The sequence below is a fragment of the Agelaius tricolor genome, unplaced genomic scaffold, assembly GCF_023055355.1.
Source record: "Agelaius tricolor isolate 1412-34295 unplaced genomic scaffold, bAgeTri1.0.p SCAF_25, whole genome shotgun sequence".
Classification (NCBI taxonomy): Eukaryota; Metazoa; Chordata; class Aves; order Passeriformes; family Icteridae; genus Agelaius; species Agelaius tricolor.
This window is the reverse complement of record NW_027269285.1, coordinates 6,897,979-6,915,103: the sequence shown is the minus strand read 5'-3', so window position 1 is coordinate 6,915,103 and position 17,125 is coordinate 6,897,979. Positions and strand designations below refer to the sequence as shown.

The window sequence follows — 17,125 nt, the reverse complement described above, 5'->3', positions numbered from 1 at the left end:
CCTTTGAATCAGAGATGACCCAGCATCATATCAGAAGGCAAATGGCAAAAGCCCCTACATTTATTTGATCCTCTCTTCTTTTTAGACCTTAGTTTGGTACAGGTGGACCTGATTGGTCATTTAATCAATGCATTTCACATGCTTGGCTAATTAACAAGACATTGTAAATGTCTTTTTGTAAACATTTGTAAACAACCTCATGAGAAAAACAGCAAAACATTGTTAAAAAACACCACCTGCAGATGATTTTAATATCTGACTATCACTGTTTATCTCCAGCTCCCTAAAGCTTCCCAGGGAATTCATGGCAAAACTTATCCTGCTTCCTCTCTCTGTGACCAGGCTGTCACATCCTCACTGGAAGCACCATCTCCAGAGGAGTTTTGGGGCTGGTGCAGCACCAGTTTTGGGGCAGTTTTGGGAGGGAGGTGTGTGCTGTGCATGCCAGGGCTGCTGCTGGCCATGGGGCAATGGAGGTGCTCCTGTTGCTCACCCAGGCCAGGTTTGCTCCCCCAGCTGAGGGAACTTTCCCCTGCTGAGGCAGGGCTGTGCAGGCCCAGGTTTTGCCACCAGCAGTGCTCACTCCCTGTCTCAGTGCTCAATCATTCCCTGTCTCAGTGCTGGTTCCCTGTCTCAGTGCTGGTTCCTTGTCTCAGGACTCATTCCCTGTCTCAGTGCTCACTCATTCCCTGTCTCAGTGTCATTCCTTCAGTGGTCATTCCCTGTCTCAGAGCTCATTCATTCCCTGTCTCAGAGCTCATTCCCTGTCTCAGTGTCATTCCTTCAGTGCTCATTCCCTGTCTCAGAGCCCATTCCCTGTCTCAGAGCTCATTCCCTGTCTCAGTGTCATTCCTTCAGTGCCCATTCCCTGTCCCAGTGCTCACTCCTTGTCTCCCCCCGCAGGTTCCTCTGGTCCCCAGCACGGTTCCTCTCCCAGCCAGGACCGTAAGTGGCACCCGGGGCAGAGCCCCAGCAGCCGGGAGGAGGGGGGCTGTGCCAGCCAGGGGTGCCCTTTGCTTCAGGGAGGGGGGGCTGTGAGTCTCTGCCTGCTCTCTGCCTCAGTTTCCCTCGAGGGTCTGGGGAAGGAATGGCCTGCTTGTTTCTGGGAGCTGCCCAGGAGGTACCTGATGAGCACCTGGGAGGGCCACCCCGCTTTCACTTTCCTCCTCCTTGCTTGGTTCACTGTCTGAGGCTCCTGGGGCTGTCTCAGGGGACCTGTTGTGCTGTCCTTGCCATTAAAGCTCATGCCTCTGTTTTCCCCAGCCTGCTTCTCATCAGTCTTTTGGGGTGGGATTTGAGAAGAGCCAGGAATGGGTTTATCTGGGGTGAGTCCTCAGAGGGAGGCTGGCTGTGGCCTCATTTGCAGTTGCAGGCTCTCCCTTGAGGTTCCTCAGCCACTGGCAACCAGCAGCCTGGTGTCTCCTCATGTCTGAGTGTGTTGGAACAACCTCCCTGAGAAAACCAAACTGGTTTTAAAGGTTGAAAGTGAATGAAAGCTGATTTGTTGCTTGCTAATGCATGAGCTGCGTGTGGTAAATCTCCAAAAAGATGTTAAAAAATTGCTTCAAAGTTCTCTGGTGCAGATTTAATTTTAGCCATTCAACTTCCAAATGACACTCTGATTTTAGGATGTGGGCTAAAGCCTTTGGAACTGTGGGGCCAGGCAGCAAGGCAGAGGCAATATTGCTTGGATGTGGTTATGGGCTTTTTCTACACCCTGGTCATCTGCATCCCAACATTTTAGGATTGTCACTTCAGGCAAGGTGGGCAGGTAATAACAGTGTTATATTTACCACTGGGAGGCTTTCAGCAGTGTGAGCTGCTGCTGCTGTGTTTCTCAAAGGTACAGGAGGGTCTGTGTGTTTTCTTTCCCACTGCAATGTTCCTCATGGGCTCCTAAGCACTGCAGTACACAGAGATCTGCAGATGCTTCTGGCTGCACTCAGGCACTTCCAGCCCTTCCCAAGGTGGGTGTCTCTGCCTGGCCTTTGCTATTGGCTGTTTCTGAGGCTTCAGCCCATTAGAAACTTTACTTTCAGGGAATGAAGTGGAATTTAAACTATCTGAATATAGTCCTTTGTGTCAAATCAAATGATTTGTTAAAGTGAGGCCAGATTTGTGGGGAGAATCAATCTTTTTTATTAGATCAACTGATGTGGAAAAAGCAAACAAACTTTCAGGCATATTAACCCCTCTGCTTGCCTGTATTTCAAGAATGGAGAGACCTGTGTGCCAGGGGAGGCTGTGCTTTAGGTTATTCCTCAACAGTCTTGGTCTGAACACAGGCATGGATGGTATTTTTGGGTGTGCTTGTACACTTTTTGGGGAGAAGGAGTTTTCTCTCTCTGTATTTGGACACTAGATGTTACTACAGAACAAATAATGGGCTCTGCTCTGCAGCTGACTCATTGTGCAAGTCTGGGGCTAATTACTGAATCCCTGTGTGCCTCCATTTCCATCTGTAAAATGTCACAGATGCCCACCATTCATAAATCCCTTTCAGATTTCCAGATGAGGTGCTGTGTAAGTGTAGACCAGCATTAGTTTATGCATATTGTGCTGGAGGATAATACAAACCACATGCAGCAGAGGAGCCTCACAGATGTGTCTCCTTCCCCTGCAAAAGGCAAGGCCCAGGCTGATGAATTAGCACAGCACTAATTGGGCTGAAATAGGAGATTGTTTTTGTACTGATGCAATTGTCACCATTCAAGTCCTCATTTACCAATGGCTCTTGGAGGTAGCCCAGTGCTTCCCTTTGAGTTGAGGAGAGCTGCAGTGCCTTGCCTTTGGCTGCACAGCAATTTACAGCAAACACCCCCTGTGCCCTCATTCCCCACCTCTGGAGAGGGACTGGGCCATGCTGTGGTGGGAATGTGCATCCTGCTTGGCCTCCAGCTGCTCTTAGCACGTTTTTGCTGGCATTTCCTAATCTCCAAGCAGAGGCATTTGTTTGCAGTGCCACTCCTGGGTGTTGCACACACAGGAATCCCCATTTATTGATAAGAAAAGCTGTTCCCATGGCTGCAGGCGAGTGAGGGCCTGGCAGCTGTTCAGCATTAAGTCAGTTCTCAAAGTTTAAAGGATTTGTGGGCTGTGATGCTTTGGGTTCAGGCAATTAACTCTGGTGAAGTGCCTGAGAGTGTCTTGCAGACACATTTCATGGAGAAAGATGAACTTAAACATTCAAGAGCTTTGATTTGATTAAGTGCCCTCAAGTTTCTGTATTGTGCTGTTGGGGCTAAGCTCAGTGGGTACAAAACCTAGGAGCTCTCTGACTGCAGGAGAATTATGGTTGTTGCTTCCCACTGCAATCTGGCCCTGTGTTTGTTTTGAAGTGCCAAAATCACCACTGTTGCCAGCAGCATCACATGGCAGCAGGCACCAGTGACTGTGCATTGGCCTCTAAAGCTTGAGCTGTGTCATTTTAAAGCCCTGCTTGGAGCTTATTTGCCAGTGCATGATTGTTGCCTGGTGCTCAGAAGTGACTATTGATGGTGTGGGGTTGGAGGGATGGAGGTGTCTCTGGAGGTATCCAGTTCCTTCTTGGTGTATTGCAGGCAAATTGCACCATTCTGGCTTTGTCCAGTTTGGACTCTTCTCCCTGTTCCTCATCAGTGCTCAGAGGGAGGCTGAAAATTCATTGTCAGAACCTCCACAGCTGTAAAAGTAACACAACATTGAGGCAGAGTGTGTGGGGTGACAGGCTGGGAGAGAAGATTGGCTGACACCCAGCCTTACCCAGTGCTTGCCATGTTCCAGGAGAAATCTCCCCACATGCTAGGCCTTCATTCATGGGTCTAAAAGTGCCATTTAAGGCATTTTTAAGGGGAGTTTCAGGGTGGAATCATCTAGAACCTCAACATGAGGCTCCTCAAACTGCCACCAGCATGAGGGCTCTTAGGGGACGTGCTGTTTGTCACAGGGCAGAGAAAGGGCACAGGCAAATGGTGATTAAAGTCTTGGTCCCATCAGAAAGTGAATAGATCCCCACATTTAGGAAGTGTTTAGTGAGATTTGATTAAAACAACAGAATGCAGAAATCCTGGAAAACATTTTGATTATGAATATCCTTTGATTTTTTTCAATCTAAAATGAGTTGGAGGTGTAGCTTCTTTAGAAGAGTTAAAAATCTGAAGCTGAAACTGAAATGTGCCTGGCTAAGCCCAAGCAGATATTTCCTCTACTAATTTTTCTTCACCCAGAAGTTAACAAGGCAACAATAGAAAACAAACCCAAACAAAAAGCCCTTTGCACAGCTCTGTGCTCCCCAGTAATGGGATGCAAATGTTACCTTGTTCTTCACATTATGGAGACCAGAGGATGTGAGGGATTTGCTGGGTCCCCTGAAACCCCAGTGTCCCTGGGTGTCCTGGAGAACAAAATCACAGCTGCAGAGAAATGTGGGAAGGATTGCTCTTGCTGCTGCTCAGATCTCCAAGGACCACTGCAGAGCTCAGGGGGATTTAGATAAAGGGTAACCAGCAGCAGGAGGCAGAGTGAGGGTCCTTGAGGGATGTCCTGGAGCTGTGAGCCACTCCAGGAGCTCACTGGCCTTTGCAGGGCTGGGCTGTTGGGTGGGGGCTGTGGGGGCCCTTCAGAGCCCCAGGGAGGGAGTGGAGGAGAATGGACAAACCATGGTATGGTGACCCTGAGGCTGAAATGCTGACATGGGAAATCAAACCTTTGCAGAGTGCCCCCAGCAGCAGTATTAATAACAATCATCATCATCATCATCATCATCATCCTTGTGCATTCGCTGGAGAAAGAATGTGCAAAAAGTATTTTGATGTTCAGGGAGCCAAATTCTTCTGAATTCTGACCATCCTTTTCAGTGGCTTAAAGAGTTGTTTTCCTTATTGGTCTTTCAGCTGATTTTTTTTTGTCTTGGCTAAAGGAAGCCAGTGCTAAATGTTCAGGATGAGGAACAACTAGAGCTTGACTGAGCATCCTGAATGCCACAGGTTTGTGGGTTACAGGGACTTTGAGCAGAGGGGAGGTGTCCAACCCTAGAGCTGCCCTGCAGCTCTGCAGCCCAAATAATAAAACTCAAAGCAGGGGTAGAATTTGAGGTCAAAAATCCCAACTGGAAACAAGATGCATATTTTCTATCTATCTAATGGTTAACTTTGGATGCAGTTCACTAAGGAAACCTTGCTTGTCTGGCTCTGGAGTGTCTTTATGAAACACAAACCCAGCTCAGCACACGTTGCTTGGCTCCAGACTGTGAGAGATTCCCTGTCCTGTGTTACACAGGTGCAGAACCAATATTGTGAGAGTCCCTGCAGACTTCACTGTGAGCCTGATTCAAATGTTTCCTTTTGTCCTGTCTGCTTCCTTATTTCATGTTCCACTGCACCATATTTTGACTGCATTTTCCCTGTGATTGCTTCTCCCAGAAGGGAGAGGCAGTCTGCTTTGTGAGGGATGTGAAACCATCTCAGTGTGAAGCCATCTCAATGTGAGAGGAAGTTTTGAGTGTAGTGGAGTTTCTGTGTGTTCTTCACTGGGTCCCATGAAGTTTCTCTCCATGTCATAGAGCAGGGATTGAGGAGGAATGAGCTCAGCTCAGTGATGGTGGGATCAAACATGGGATTTTGGCATAGAGAGGACTGGACTCACTGTAGTGTTTTCCCTGGGAAGGAGCCCCAGGCCCTATGGACATCATGCCCTCAGCTTCCTTGGCTGGAAAACCTGTGGAATCCCTCTTTAAATTTGGGGACTTTTAATCTAATTTAAATTTGTCTTGCTGTGAGAGGTTTCTAGATACATATCATCCTCCTACCTGTGTTTCTTTATTTTCTGTCCTTTTATTTGCTGTCTGCTTTGCTGCCATGCCCCGTGAACCAGGGCAGGGTTTGTTTGGTGCAATATCAAAATTATTGAGTAGCCCCAGTGCCACCAGCATCACTTGGAGCTCCAGGATCAGCAGCTCCAGTCAGCAAGGCTTTAGCAAACATGCTGGAGAGGTAAAATCTTTGTTTTCAGGGTAACTTCAGTCAGGCTGTGTTAGTGAAATGTCCTTGTAAAAATAAAGATGATGTATTTCTATCCAAAAATGTTGCATCAAAACTCAGCCATTCCCTGCTAAACCTTCCTCTGGCAGATAGAGATGGATTGGACATGGATCTCACAGCTGATGGTTCCCTGTGAATGAATTTTCCTGATCAAATTCCAAATGCTGACAGAGCACCAGCCTCACCAGCATCATGGGGAAGAGCACAAATCCCCAGGCTGAGAGGAACTGTGGATAAAATTTGTGACTGGGGTGGGAGTGTGCATGTGTGAAATCTTAAATAAAACAATGTGAGTGATGTGAGCTGTTTAAGAATAGACCTGGGTATAATGGAGGGGTTTGGGCTTGATTTGCCAAATCAAAAAAAATTGGAAAGCAAAATGATTTGGGAGAATCTGAAATGGAAAATTTTAAAGTTTTGACACAGTGTAGTAACTAAAATATGGGTTTGGGTCAACCAGAATTGTTTCTTTTGACCCAAACTAAACAATTTACTTTCACTTAAGACTATTTAATGTGTTCATTTATTTTTAATTTAAGTGAGATTTGATAAAAATGCTATTCAAAACTTAAGACTGAAACATTTAATTCAGAAGGTATGAAAAATAATTTAATTAAAAACCCCTAGAGATAATATTGCAAAACCTTTAAAAATTGCACCTATTTTTTTTCACTTGAAACAATGTACCAAATTTTGTGTAGCTTCTTGAATAGTAGTTTTTACTCCAACAACTTGGAGTAATTTGCATTTTGTGATAAACTTTCTTTTCACTCAGTTTTGCTGAGGTTTTTCTTACAAACATTTCAAATTCACTGAATGTCATGATAATGAAAAAACATTTATTATTTGTTTATGAAAAAGAAAAAAGCCTTTTCCTCTTTAAGAAGGAAAAGAAGAAAGTAGACATGAAAATGAAGTATGAACACTTTACAAGAGGAAAAGGATCAGATAGCAGTTCTCATAAGAAAGGAAATCTGAGCTGCTTTTTAAAGATAGCCAGTAAAGTTAAGAGTAAGGGTTGTTATAATAGAGATATGAGAGACATTACAAATGGGGGAATTTTGGCAGTGATTGGGGTCTCGTAGCAGAGATGGTGAATTATCTGGAATGAAGGTAAAAAGGCAGAAATATTCTGGAGGTGTTCTGTTTCATATTGATAGGCAACCTAATAACTCACAATTTCCAGGTGAAGATAAAACATTCCAGCCTGCAAAATCCTGATGTGAAAACTGTGGGAAAGAACAAACCCTCTTTGATCGACGAGAACATCTTTAAGTTGCTCTGAGCTCCAGGTTCCTGATGTGGGACATGTTTTTATTGTGCTGATGACCAGGCTGAGGGAGATGTTGTGGGGCTCTGCCAGTCCCAGAGTGGAACCTGGATCCCAGAATGGTCTGAGCAGGAAGGGACCCTGAAGGATCACTGAGTCCCACTCTTGAGTGAGGAGAAGTGTAAATGCAGGGTGGAACCTGGATCCCAGAATGGTCTGAGCAGGAAGGACCCCAAAGGATCAGAGTTCCACTCTTGAGTGAACAGAGGTGGTGTATACATGCAGGGTGGAACCTGGATCACAGAATGGTCTGAGCAAAGGATCAGAGTTCCACTCTTGAGTGAACAGAGGTGGTGTATACATGCAGGGTGGAACCTGGATCACAGAATGGTCTGAGCAAAGGATCAGAGTTCCACTCTTGAGTGAACAGAGGTGGTGTACAAATGCAGGGTGGAAGGTGAGGCTGTGGCCAGGTTGGAGCCTGTAAATTTTGCCAGAACAGAGATTTGGTGCAGCTGGCCATGGGAAGTGCTGGGGAGAAGAGGCACGGAGTGCACAGCTCCTCCCTGGGCTGGGTGATTTGGCCTTTCTGTCCCAGCACCAGGGCTCTGCCAGCTCTGGGGGGTCCTTCCCTTGCCACTGCCTTTGTCAAAGAGGGAGAGGAGGGACAGGCACTGATCTCTCCTCTCTGCTGACCAGTGACAACATTTGAAGGAATGGCCTGGAGCTGTGTCAGGGGTATCAGGAAAGGTTCTTCCCCCTGGGCACGGGCACTGCCAGGGATTGGGCACAGCCCCAGGGCTGCCAGAGCTCCAGGAGAGCTTGGACAGCACTCCAGGGATGCCCAGGGTGGGATTGTTGGGGTGTCTGTGCGGGGCCAGGGGCTGCACTGGATGATCTTGGAGTCCCTTCCAGCTCAGGATATTCTGTGGTTTACAATGCACACAGCAAATAAATATCAGGGTAGTAAAAACAGAGCAGTGGAGTCTTAATGATCCTACACTAAACAAAACTCAGAGAGCTTCCCCTTGCAGAAACAGCTCCTGCTCTGGCTTTACTGGGACTGGAGCTGTGGCCAGGGTCAGAGCCCTTCCCTCCCTTTGATTCCTGAGCCTTTTCTCCTCAGGCCAGAGGCTACTGGGTGACAGAGGTGTCCATCCCCTCCCTGCCTGCTGTCAGCCCTCTGCCTTTCACGTGCTCAAACCCAGTCACACACAGCCTGTTCTAAACAAGCACAATTAATAAAGCCTATCTAGCCAACATCTGACTCTCATTAGAGGAAATGTGTTGAAAAAACAGATCCCAGGTTGGCTGTGATTTATGGCTTGGGCCTGCTATCCTTCACAGGCACTGGCGAAAGCTTTTGCAAAGGGCCAGAACATAAACTACTTAAGGAAACTCAGTAACCATGTAAAAAGGCTGGAAGGGTCAAATCAGACAAATTAAAGAGAGGTGGAGATGCAGGCCCAGGCTGGCTGTCCCCCAGCTGAGGGCCACCTAGGTAGGCACAGAAGATCTGTGTTCATATTTCTGCTGTGGAATTTGACTTGAAATTCCTCCTGTGCCAGTGTCAGAAAGTGTCACTGTTCTTTTTCTGGCTAAAATGTCCATATGTGTGTGGCAGTAAGGGGATGGAGGGGTCAGTGGTCTGGTGGTTTCTCTCAAGAGTGTCAAATAAAACATCAGTGCATGAGATCCTGGGTGCTCCCTGAGTTAGTTAATGGTGCTTCCTATTTCCCTTGGGAGTTTTGAGTTCATCTCTTTGCAGAGAAACATGGTGCACTGGGTGAATTTAGCTGAGTTCTTCCAGATTCACTCAGAGACTGCTCTGAACTTGTCCTGGGTGAAGGTGTCTGCTGAGAAAAGCTCCTCTCCTGCTTACACTGACAGACAAAATGTTCTTCCAGCTGGACCTTCTCGAGCTGTGTCACTGATTTGTCAGGGCAGAGCCGTGGCTGTGCTGCTGCAGGAGCTGATGCTGCAGTTGCTGCTCACTCAGAGCTGTTGTGTTCAGTTCTGTGGAGCTGCTGTTGCCTTCCCAGGGCTCCACCATGGGCTGTTGGCAGCTCTGGTTTGCTGCCCTGCCCTGGGGACCACTCAGCCTGTCCTCTTTGTGCATGGCCATGCAATGGAAGTGCTGGACTAGATCAGATGGAGAGGGAAGAGCTGCCAGGCAAGTTGTGGCACAAAAATCAAGTATTTTATTTTTTCCTCTGCCTATATGTTACATTTGATCCTTTTTCATCCTTTGACCTTGGAGCCTGTACATTAAGCTAACAATGGATGAAAGGAAAGTGATCCTGGGAGGGGGGAAGTGTGTTGTTTGGAGTCTGAGCAGGTTGAAGCATGAGCTGCAGATGTGATTCTCAGTCCCTGAGCCTGCCTGTGTGCTATGCCCCATTGCATTGCAAGGTTGAAGTTTCTTGTAATAGCAAAATATGGTCTTGAAAAAAAACTGGCTGCAAAGACTTTATTTGTTTAAACAAAGGCTTTGTGATTCCAGAATTCTCCCCCCTTTCATATGCTATAAACCACCTCCTCTGCCTCCCCTCTGAAACACAAATTTTGGAGCAATCCATCAAGAAAAAGAGAGACAGAGCCTTGATCCCTTGACTTCAGTTGAGCTGTGCAATTTATATCTACTGAGCATCTGGCTGTAGGGAAACCAAAAGCTCTTTTAATATTCTGCAGAGACTCTGGGTGTACAAATAAGTGTGGGCTGTCAGAGCTGAGAAATGGGGCAGAGGTGCCAGGAGGTTTCTTTGCCTTTTCACACAAAACTGACCTGTGGCCCCATGCTGAAAGCTGGGCTGGTTCTTTTACTGCCCTCAGTGCCACTGTGATAACTGTGCTGAAATCATCAGAGCCCTGTTGGTATCAGGCTGTTACCACACTGTTCTTGTTAGGAATTGAGTGAGGAGTTTGAAGACTTGTGGGGCTTTCAGGCTTGAGAAGCTGAAGTGTGCAACTATTTAATAATGAAATTATGCAGAGCAGGAGTGCCAGGTTAACAAAGCAGGAATTCCAGGTTAACAGAGCAGGAGTGCCAGGTTAACAAGGACCTGAAGTCATCACTCTCTGCTTTAGGCCACTCTCAGGGGTGTATCCAGACTGGAAGCTCAGCACAGATCTGGAGAGCTCAGATCATCTCCTGTTGGCAAAGCTGCAGCACTGGAGGCTGATCTTTAATCAAAGATGGGTTGAAATATCAACCTTTGTGTTGGGGTTAAGGGGGTCACAGCTGGTACAGAGTATCTGGGTTGTTATTTTCCAGCATGTGAAGTCTTCCATCTCTTCTCTGCATTAGAATTTTCCATCCCTGCAGTTGCATCCCAGCTGAAAGGAGGAATGGGAAAGGAGAGATGTGCTGGGACAGTCTGTTGTGGAGACAGACTGGGTGTCACAGGATATGCTGGTACTGTCTCTTATTCATTATCTCAATTATTTATCCTCCCTGCTGGAATATTTCTAAAACAAATCCTACCATGTGTTTTGAGGTTGGGATTCACAGAGTGAAATCACAACTCCTTTCTCAGAGTTTAGCTGGAAAAATACAAATCTGCCAACTAGGAATAGAAGAGAAATAAACTGTGGTTCTGTGTAGCAACAAGTGATGGATTTCTGCAGATATGGAAAGCGTCTGCGCTGCAGTCCCAGGTCAGAGAGTGTGTGCATTTGCCCCAGTGTTATATTTGTTCCATGAGAAATAATGATGTGAGATTCTCAAGCTCTTCTAAATAACACAGATTGCTTCCACCCTGATCAGAAAATTCAGCTTCACAGTCCCAGCCTTGGAACCAGCAGCCATCAAGATCAGACACTAAATACTTCAGAGCATCGTGCTTAGGGAAGATATTTATTAGCTTGATTTGTCACCACCATTCTCAGTCTTTCTGCAAGGACAGCTGTGGATTCCAGCCCCTGGACAGTCCCTGGTGTGTTGTGAGGGAGCTTTGGATGGAGTGTCTGACACTGCAGCCCTGAGCATTCATCTCTGCCTTCAAAAGCCTTGTCTGCCTGCTGGTCAGATAAATAAATGTCACATGGATTTGTTGGCAGGACTCTTGCCTTAGTAAGGTCTTTTGCATGAGGATATCCACTTTCTGGATTATTTAAATGTCTTTTGGGCCCAGTCTAAGTACCTTGGGTGTGGATCTGGGTTTCCAGGCATTTCACAACAGAAAGGATCAGAGATCAAATCCAGCCTGAACTTAAGTAGTTCTATTTCTGAGCCAGGCTGTGTTTTCTGCCTGTTTCAACATCACTGACATGAAGATCATATTAGTACAAATATCACATGCAGTGACACTGCTGGTTTACCTCCTCTTCTGTCACTTTGTCCATTTAAACCAAACCCTTCCTTTTGCAAATGCACCTGAGAGGGCTCTTTGAGACACTCCTCAAGAGCAGAGAGAGCTGCTGGACTGGTGCTGTCCCTGAAGCCTGTCCTTCCCCTGGTTGATTCACCCCTGTGCACAGGGGTGGTACAAACCCCCTTTTTAATGAGCTGAGCTCTCCAGAGGGACCTGAAGTGGTCAGTCCATCTCTGAGATGGTTTTCAGGCAATTCAAGTCAGTCTCTCTAAACCTGTGGGAGTTACTAATATGTGCAAGCCAGCAGAAGTGAGAATAGGACTCTGTGTTTTATTTGCTCTGTAACACATCTGGTGCCTCTTTTGGCTCCTGGGAGCATTGGATTTATTCACTCTTATCTTTCTGTGGGGATGAGCAAGATCAAAACCCTGAAGCCAGCTCCATACAGAAACCAATTCCCTGTTTCACACACCACAAGCAGATCCAGACCAAACAAGCCTCACCCATTTCCTTCCCCAAAGGACAGTGCACTTATGGCACTTGCATATTCATGGGTTAATTCAAGCCAAAAGAGATTGCCCAAGATCTATTACAGGAAATAAAAATAAAAGAAAGTCCATGTCAGTATTGACCTGTGAGGAAATCCCTCCATCTGAGTGTTCCTGAAGCATCAGATGCTTTTTCTGCAAAATGTTGTATATTATGAGGTGGAAAATCTATGTCTGGCTCCTTTGGGAAGCTGCACAGCTCCTCACAGAGAGCCAGTGTGAGAATTCCTTTGGAAAGTGGATGCACTGGGTTGCTGTTAGCACTCAAAAAATCTTTTTAGCCTGTAAATCACCAGGGTGGAATAACCCAGCTTCCTGTTCTTCCAAGCCACGCACTCAAATCTTTGCATGGCTGAGAGCCACCAGGGCATGCAATGTGCTCCACAAAGCCAGCAAGAGACTGGGGATGGAGACTGGAGAGGTGCCCTGGGGGGCTTTGTGCAACAGGGGACAAATCTTGTTAGGGGGGACAGCAGAGCCCTGGGGTTGGGGTGTTCCCTCAGGGCAGAATCCATGTTCACCCATTCCGTGCCATAGGGAACTTTTGGGTTTCCCCAGCATCCTCTGCATCACTGCAGCCTCAGCTGCACCTGAGCAATCTGTAGGGGCTCAGGAACTACAGGACAACATTCCCAGCCCTATGGGAGCAGCAGAGTTAAATAATTCTGTGATGGTGTTCACAGGGGTCTGAGGATGAGGGAAGAGACGAGGATCTGACTCCATGTTTCAGAAGGCTGATTTATTATTTTATGATATATATCATATTAAAACTATACTAAAAGAATAGAAGAAAGGATTCCATCAGAAGGCTGGCTAAGAATAGAAAAGGAATGGAATGAATAACAAAGACTTGTGTCTGGGACAGAGAGTCCAAGCCAGCTGGGCTGTGATTGGCCATTAATTAGAAACAACCACATGAGACCAATCACAGATCCACCTGTTGCATTCCACAGCAGCAGATAACCATTGGTTACATTTTGTTCCTGAGGCCTCTCAGCTTCTCAGGAGGAAAAATCCTAAGCAAAGGATTTTCCATAAAATATGTCTGTGCCATACTTCCATGGCCAGTCAATGGAAACCGAGTCAATGAAAGACTCTGGCCCTTAAGGAACACAAAACATACACACAGAGATGTGATTCTGCTCTATGGGACATGAGCTGTGATTCATCACCTCAATATGGATGGTTTATCCTCTGAAATGCTCCATGCTGTAAATAGTTTTCCCTTTTTGAGAGCTGCTGGGCTTCAGAAGTCATGAGAGGTGAGGGTCCAGCATGGAAAGCTTCTCTGAGAGCTGGGAATGGGCAGTTCCACCTTGCTGCAAAGCACTGGAAAAGCACCTTGTTGATTAAATCTCTGTTCAGGGCTTAATCCTCCTTCACTCACTTCAAAACTGCTGAGATGAAGCCAGAGGTGAAGCAGCAGGCCTTGTGTTTAGATAAGGAATGACCTTTGGAGGGAGCAGCCTCTTTAACCTGCACTCAGAGCTCCTTCTGGCAGTGCTTGTTCTCACTGAGGCTCCTCTCAGGACTCCTTTGGTGGCTGCTCACTGTCTGCTGCTCCTCTGCAGCAAAGGGAGATGGAAACCACTTCATACTGCAGCTCTGGGCTGCATCAGCCCTGGGATCTGCCTTGGGTTTCCTGGCTGAAACAGAGGTGGATGCTCTGTCTCATTTGTTGGGAGTGGTAACATCCCTGGGAGCCCAGGGATGGAGCAGGACTCCACAGAGATGGGTATTTTGTGTATTCATTGCCTTCCTCGGTATTTAAACAGGAAAATAATAGAGGGGAGAGTATTAAAGGGTGGGGAGGCTGTGCAGCCTGGTCAGTGAGGTGGGAGCAGGTGCCACACCAGCCTGCACCAGTGCCAGGACAAGTGTCTCTGCCTATGACAGCAGGTCATGCTGGTTGGCAGCATAAAAGTCCCAAAACTGATTTTTATTTCATCTACCTTTTGCATTTTGGGACCTTCATTTCACACTCTGCCTCACTGAACATCCCCAAACGAGGTTCATGTAACGTGGCTGGTGACCCGTGCACTGGATTTGAATATTTATTTTGCTCCATAACTGATCTTGACTCACTTTTCCATGAGCCCTGGATAAAGGGGTCAGCCTGGAGCTGTGGGTGAGCACACAGAGCAGCTGGCAGTGTGACATGACTGTGTTTTGTTCTCTCTGTGACATGACTGTGTTTTGTTCTCTAGAGTGCATGAACTGCACCAGGCTGGCTGACATGAGTGAGAGGCTGAACACGCTGGAGGCCAAGGTAAGGAGCTGCCTTTACTCTCCTGTTCCACCATCATTTCCAAGAGTTTCTGCTGAAAACCACATTGAGTTGGCTGCCCTGGATTGATCAGTGCCTCTTCCTCTCTCCATGGCAGTGGCTGTGCCCTAGAACATGAGGCACTGTTTGCCTTTAGCCCTGCTCCTTCCCTTCCCCTTCCCATGTGTCTGCATCCCTGCCTCAGCCCAGCTCCTCCAAAATACTGCTCAGACCTCAGAAATACCTTGCCATGTAACATGTTTATTATTATTTATGATTATTAACACATAAACATGTGTTGCCATCATGTTTATTTGTCACTGTCTGCCTGTCCCACCTGCCCTCCCTCTGCCCTGCTGTATTTCTTCAAGTGCAATCCAGTCCTGCTCTTTTTATCCCTTTTTCTGAAGGGTGGGAGGCTCTCATGCATAGTTTAGTGGAGACAAATATTAGGGGGAGACCTTCACATTGTTGTTTTTTTTCCTTACAAATAGTTTTAATTTCTACCTACTGGGATTCAGATAAATTGTTCCAGTCTAGCAACAAAGCAGCTGAGTCAGCATTCCCCTTTGATCTGTGGTCCCTCCTGTGACAGCCCACTCCTGGCTGCTACTTATCATGCTTTGGTCCCTTTAAGGCATTTACTGCTGTTATTATTCATTAACTGATGCTTATCAATGACATAAAAGAATTTAGGGAGAAACCTTTGTGGAGGGAGGTGGTGGTTGTGTGGTGTTTTTGAGGCCAGTACATGATATTATGGTAATTTGGGAATTGTTTGTGCTGAAATGAAGTCTGGAGCCTCCTCAAAGCCTTCCCAGTTTTATTTCACTACAGGAAAATGAAGGGGTGGGGGGAATGAAGTTCTGGGGAACAGGATTGTTCCAGTGGAAAAAACTGGTGTAGTGCAAAGGACCACAGGGAGCTGGGCTGTTTGTCTGAGCAGCAGGGGCTGGCACTGGGGGCCCTCTGGCAGGGCAGGACAGAGGGACAGGACAGAGGGACAGGACAGAGGGACCCCTGTGTGTGCAATCCTGAGTGCAAGGGAGCCACAGGCCTGGCCTCAGAGAGATGGGAATCAGCCCTTCCCTCCCAGGCTGGACCTTTCTTTGCTGTCCAAGATTTTCTCTGTCTGGCTGACTGGAGAAGGACAAGCAGAGGCTGTCCTGCCTGTCCTGCCTGTCCTGCCTGTCCTGCCTGTCCTGCCATCACTGCCCCCTCTGCTGCCTTGTGCTGCTCACCACTGCTGTGGGAACTCTTGGGTTCCTGTTGCTGATTCCTTCACTTCTGGGACTCTGGCTGGGCCCTCCCAGGGGGCTCCCCTGACCCTCCTGGAGTGGTTTTGTGTCAGGAAAGAGAAATGCACTGAATCTTTTCAGTCTTCAGGTTCTTGTTTATTGTTATCTTATCTAGAGTTTTGCATGCTGTCCACACCAGGCTCAGTGCACTGGAAAAGCACCACAAAAATGGCCAACAATCTCTTGGTACAAGGTCTTTTAAAGCTAAACTATCCAATTCAGAACTGACACCTAGATTATTTCCCTTTTTAACCCAATAACTGATCCCCAAAAGGCCACAATGGGGACTTTTCTGCCCAATTACAAAATGCCACCCAAACCCATGAAGAAAAAGCCCAGGATGACACCCTGTGCCCTCCATCTTGCTTCCATCCACAACACACTAAAAATCCCAAAGCCTCAATTTCCCAACTAAGTGATACACCTACACTACTCTCTGTAATCTGTTTCACATTTCTGTGGATTTTAGTCTATTCTGGAGTTTAGGAAACTTTCTCCATGGATGAGGGTCAAAGTCAGTGCTGCCCTGGGGGTCAGGGCACCCCAGAGCAGACAGGGAAACATCCCCAGTGCCCTGGGTTTGCACAGGTAACAACGTGTAAAGGCTGATGGCAGCTCAGCTGGGGCCTGGCAGGACTCTGGGGAGGGGGAAGGAGGTTCCACCTGCCCAGACCCCTTTGGGAAGCCAGGCAGAGCGTGCTGTGTCTCTGATTTAGTGCTGCAGTCAGGCAGTGGGTGCTGTGGCTGTGATGGTTTTCCTCCTGACTTCCCTCTGCTCCCACACAGACCCAAGCTGGGAGCAGGGCTCATCAAAAGGGTTCACTTTTCCAGAGGAAAATGAGTTATTGCCTTGCTTTTTGAAGTACTAAAGACCATGTGTCTGCAAGGAGACCTTCTGCAGCACAGCCCAGCAAGGTCCTTATCAATCTTTTGGCTTCCACTTTGTTTGAAAAGCTGTGGATGCTTTGCAAAAATTGACTGTAGCAATGAAACAGAGAGTGAAGCAACAGCACACGACTGCTGGTGCTGTACACAGGAGAAATGTGCTGATTCCCCCTTTTTACAAGGTTAATTTAAGTTCAGTTTGATCTCTGTAGCAATCTAATGAACTCAGTTGTTATAATTCAACAATAGCCAGCATCATTTAAAGGTGCTTATGTTTGTTTGGTGGTGTCTGCATTCCTGCTCTGGATTTTGGAGGAAGATCCCTGTTTTGCTGGATGATCTGGATGTGAAGTTGTCTCTCAGCTGTCCATACTGTCTTCTTGTAATGTCCCATTTCACCACAACAACCTGAAGCTGTTTTGAGGAGCACAGTAAGGGTGGGATGGGCACACACTTCTCTGCCAGTGCCAGAGGCTGTTTCCCACTGGATTTTTGCAGGTTTTTTCTGCAAAAGCAGATGTGGAATTT

At 47.0% G+C, this 17,125-nt stretch overlaps 1 protein-coding gene across 4 annotated transcripts in view; it reads left to right on the top strand.

Annotated features, from left to right (window-relative positions):
- COL26A1 (collagen type XXVI alpha 1 chain) overlaps positions 1-17,125 on the top strand; it is a 171,996-nt gene that overhangs the window by 111,638 nt on the left and 43,233 nt on the right. For all 4 annotated transcript variants that reach the window (XM_071447847.1, XM_071447849.1, XM_071447848.1 and 1 more), the window contains exon 4: positions 14,356-14,417. In XM_071447847.1, coding sequence (XP_071303948.1) covers positions 14,356-14,417 — 62 coding nt within the window. The remainder of the gene's footprint in view (positions 1-14,355; positions 14,418-17,125) is intronic.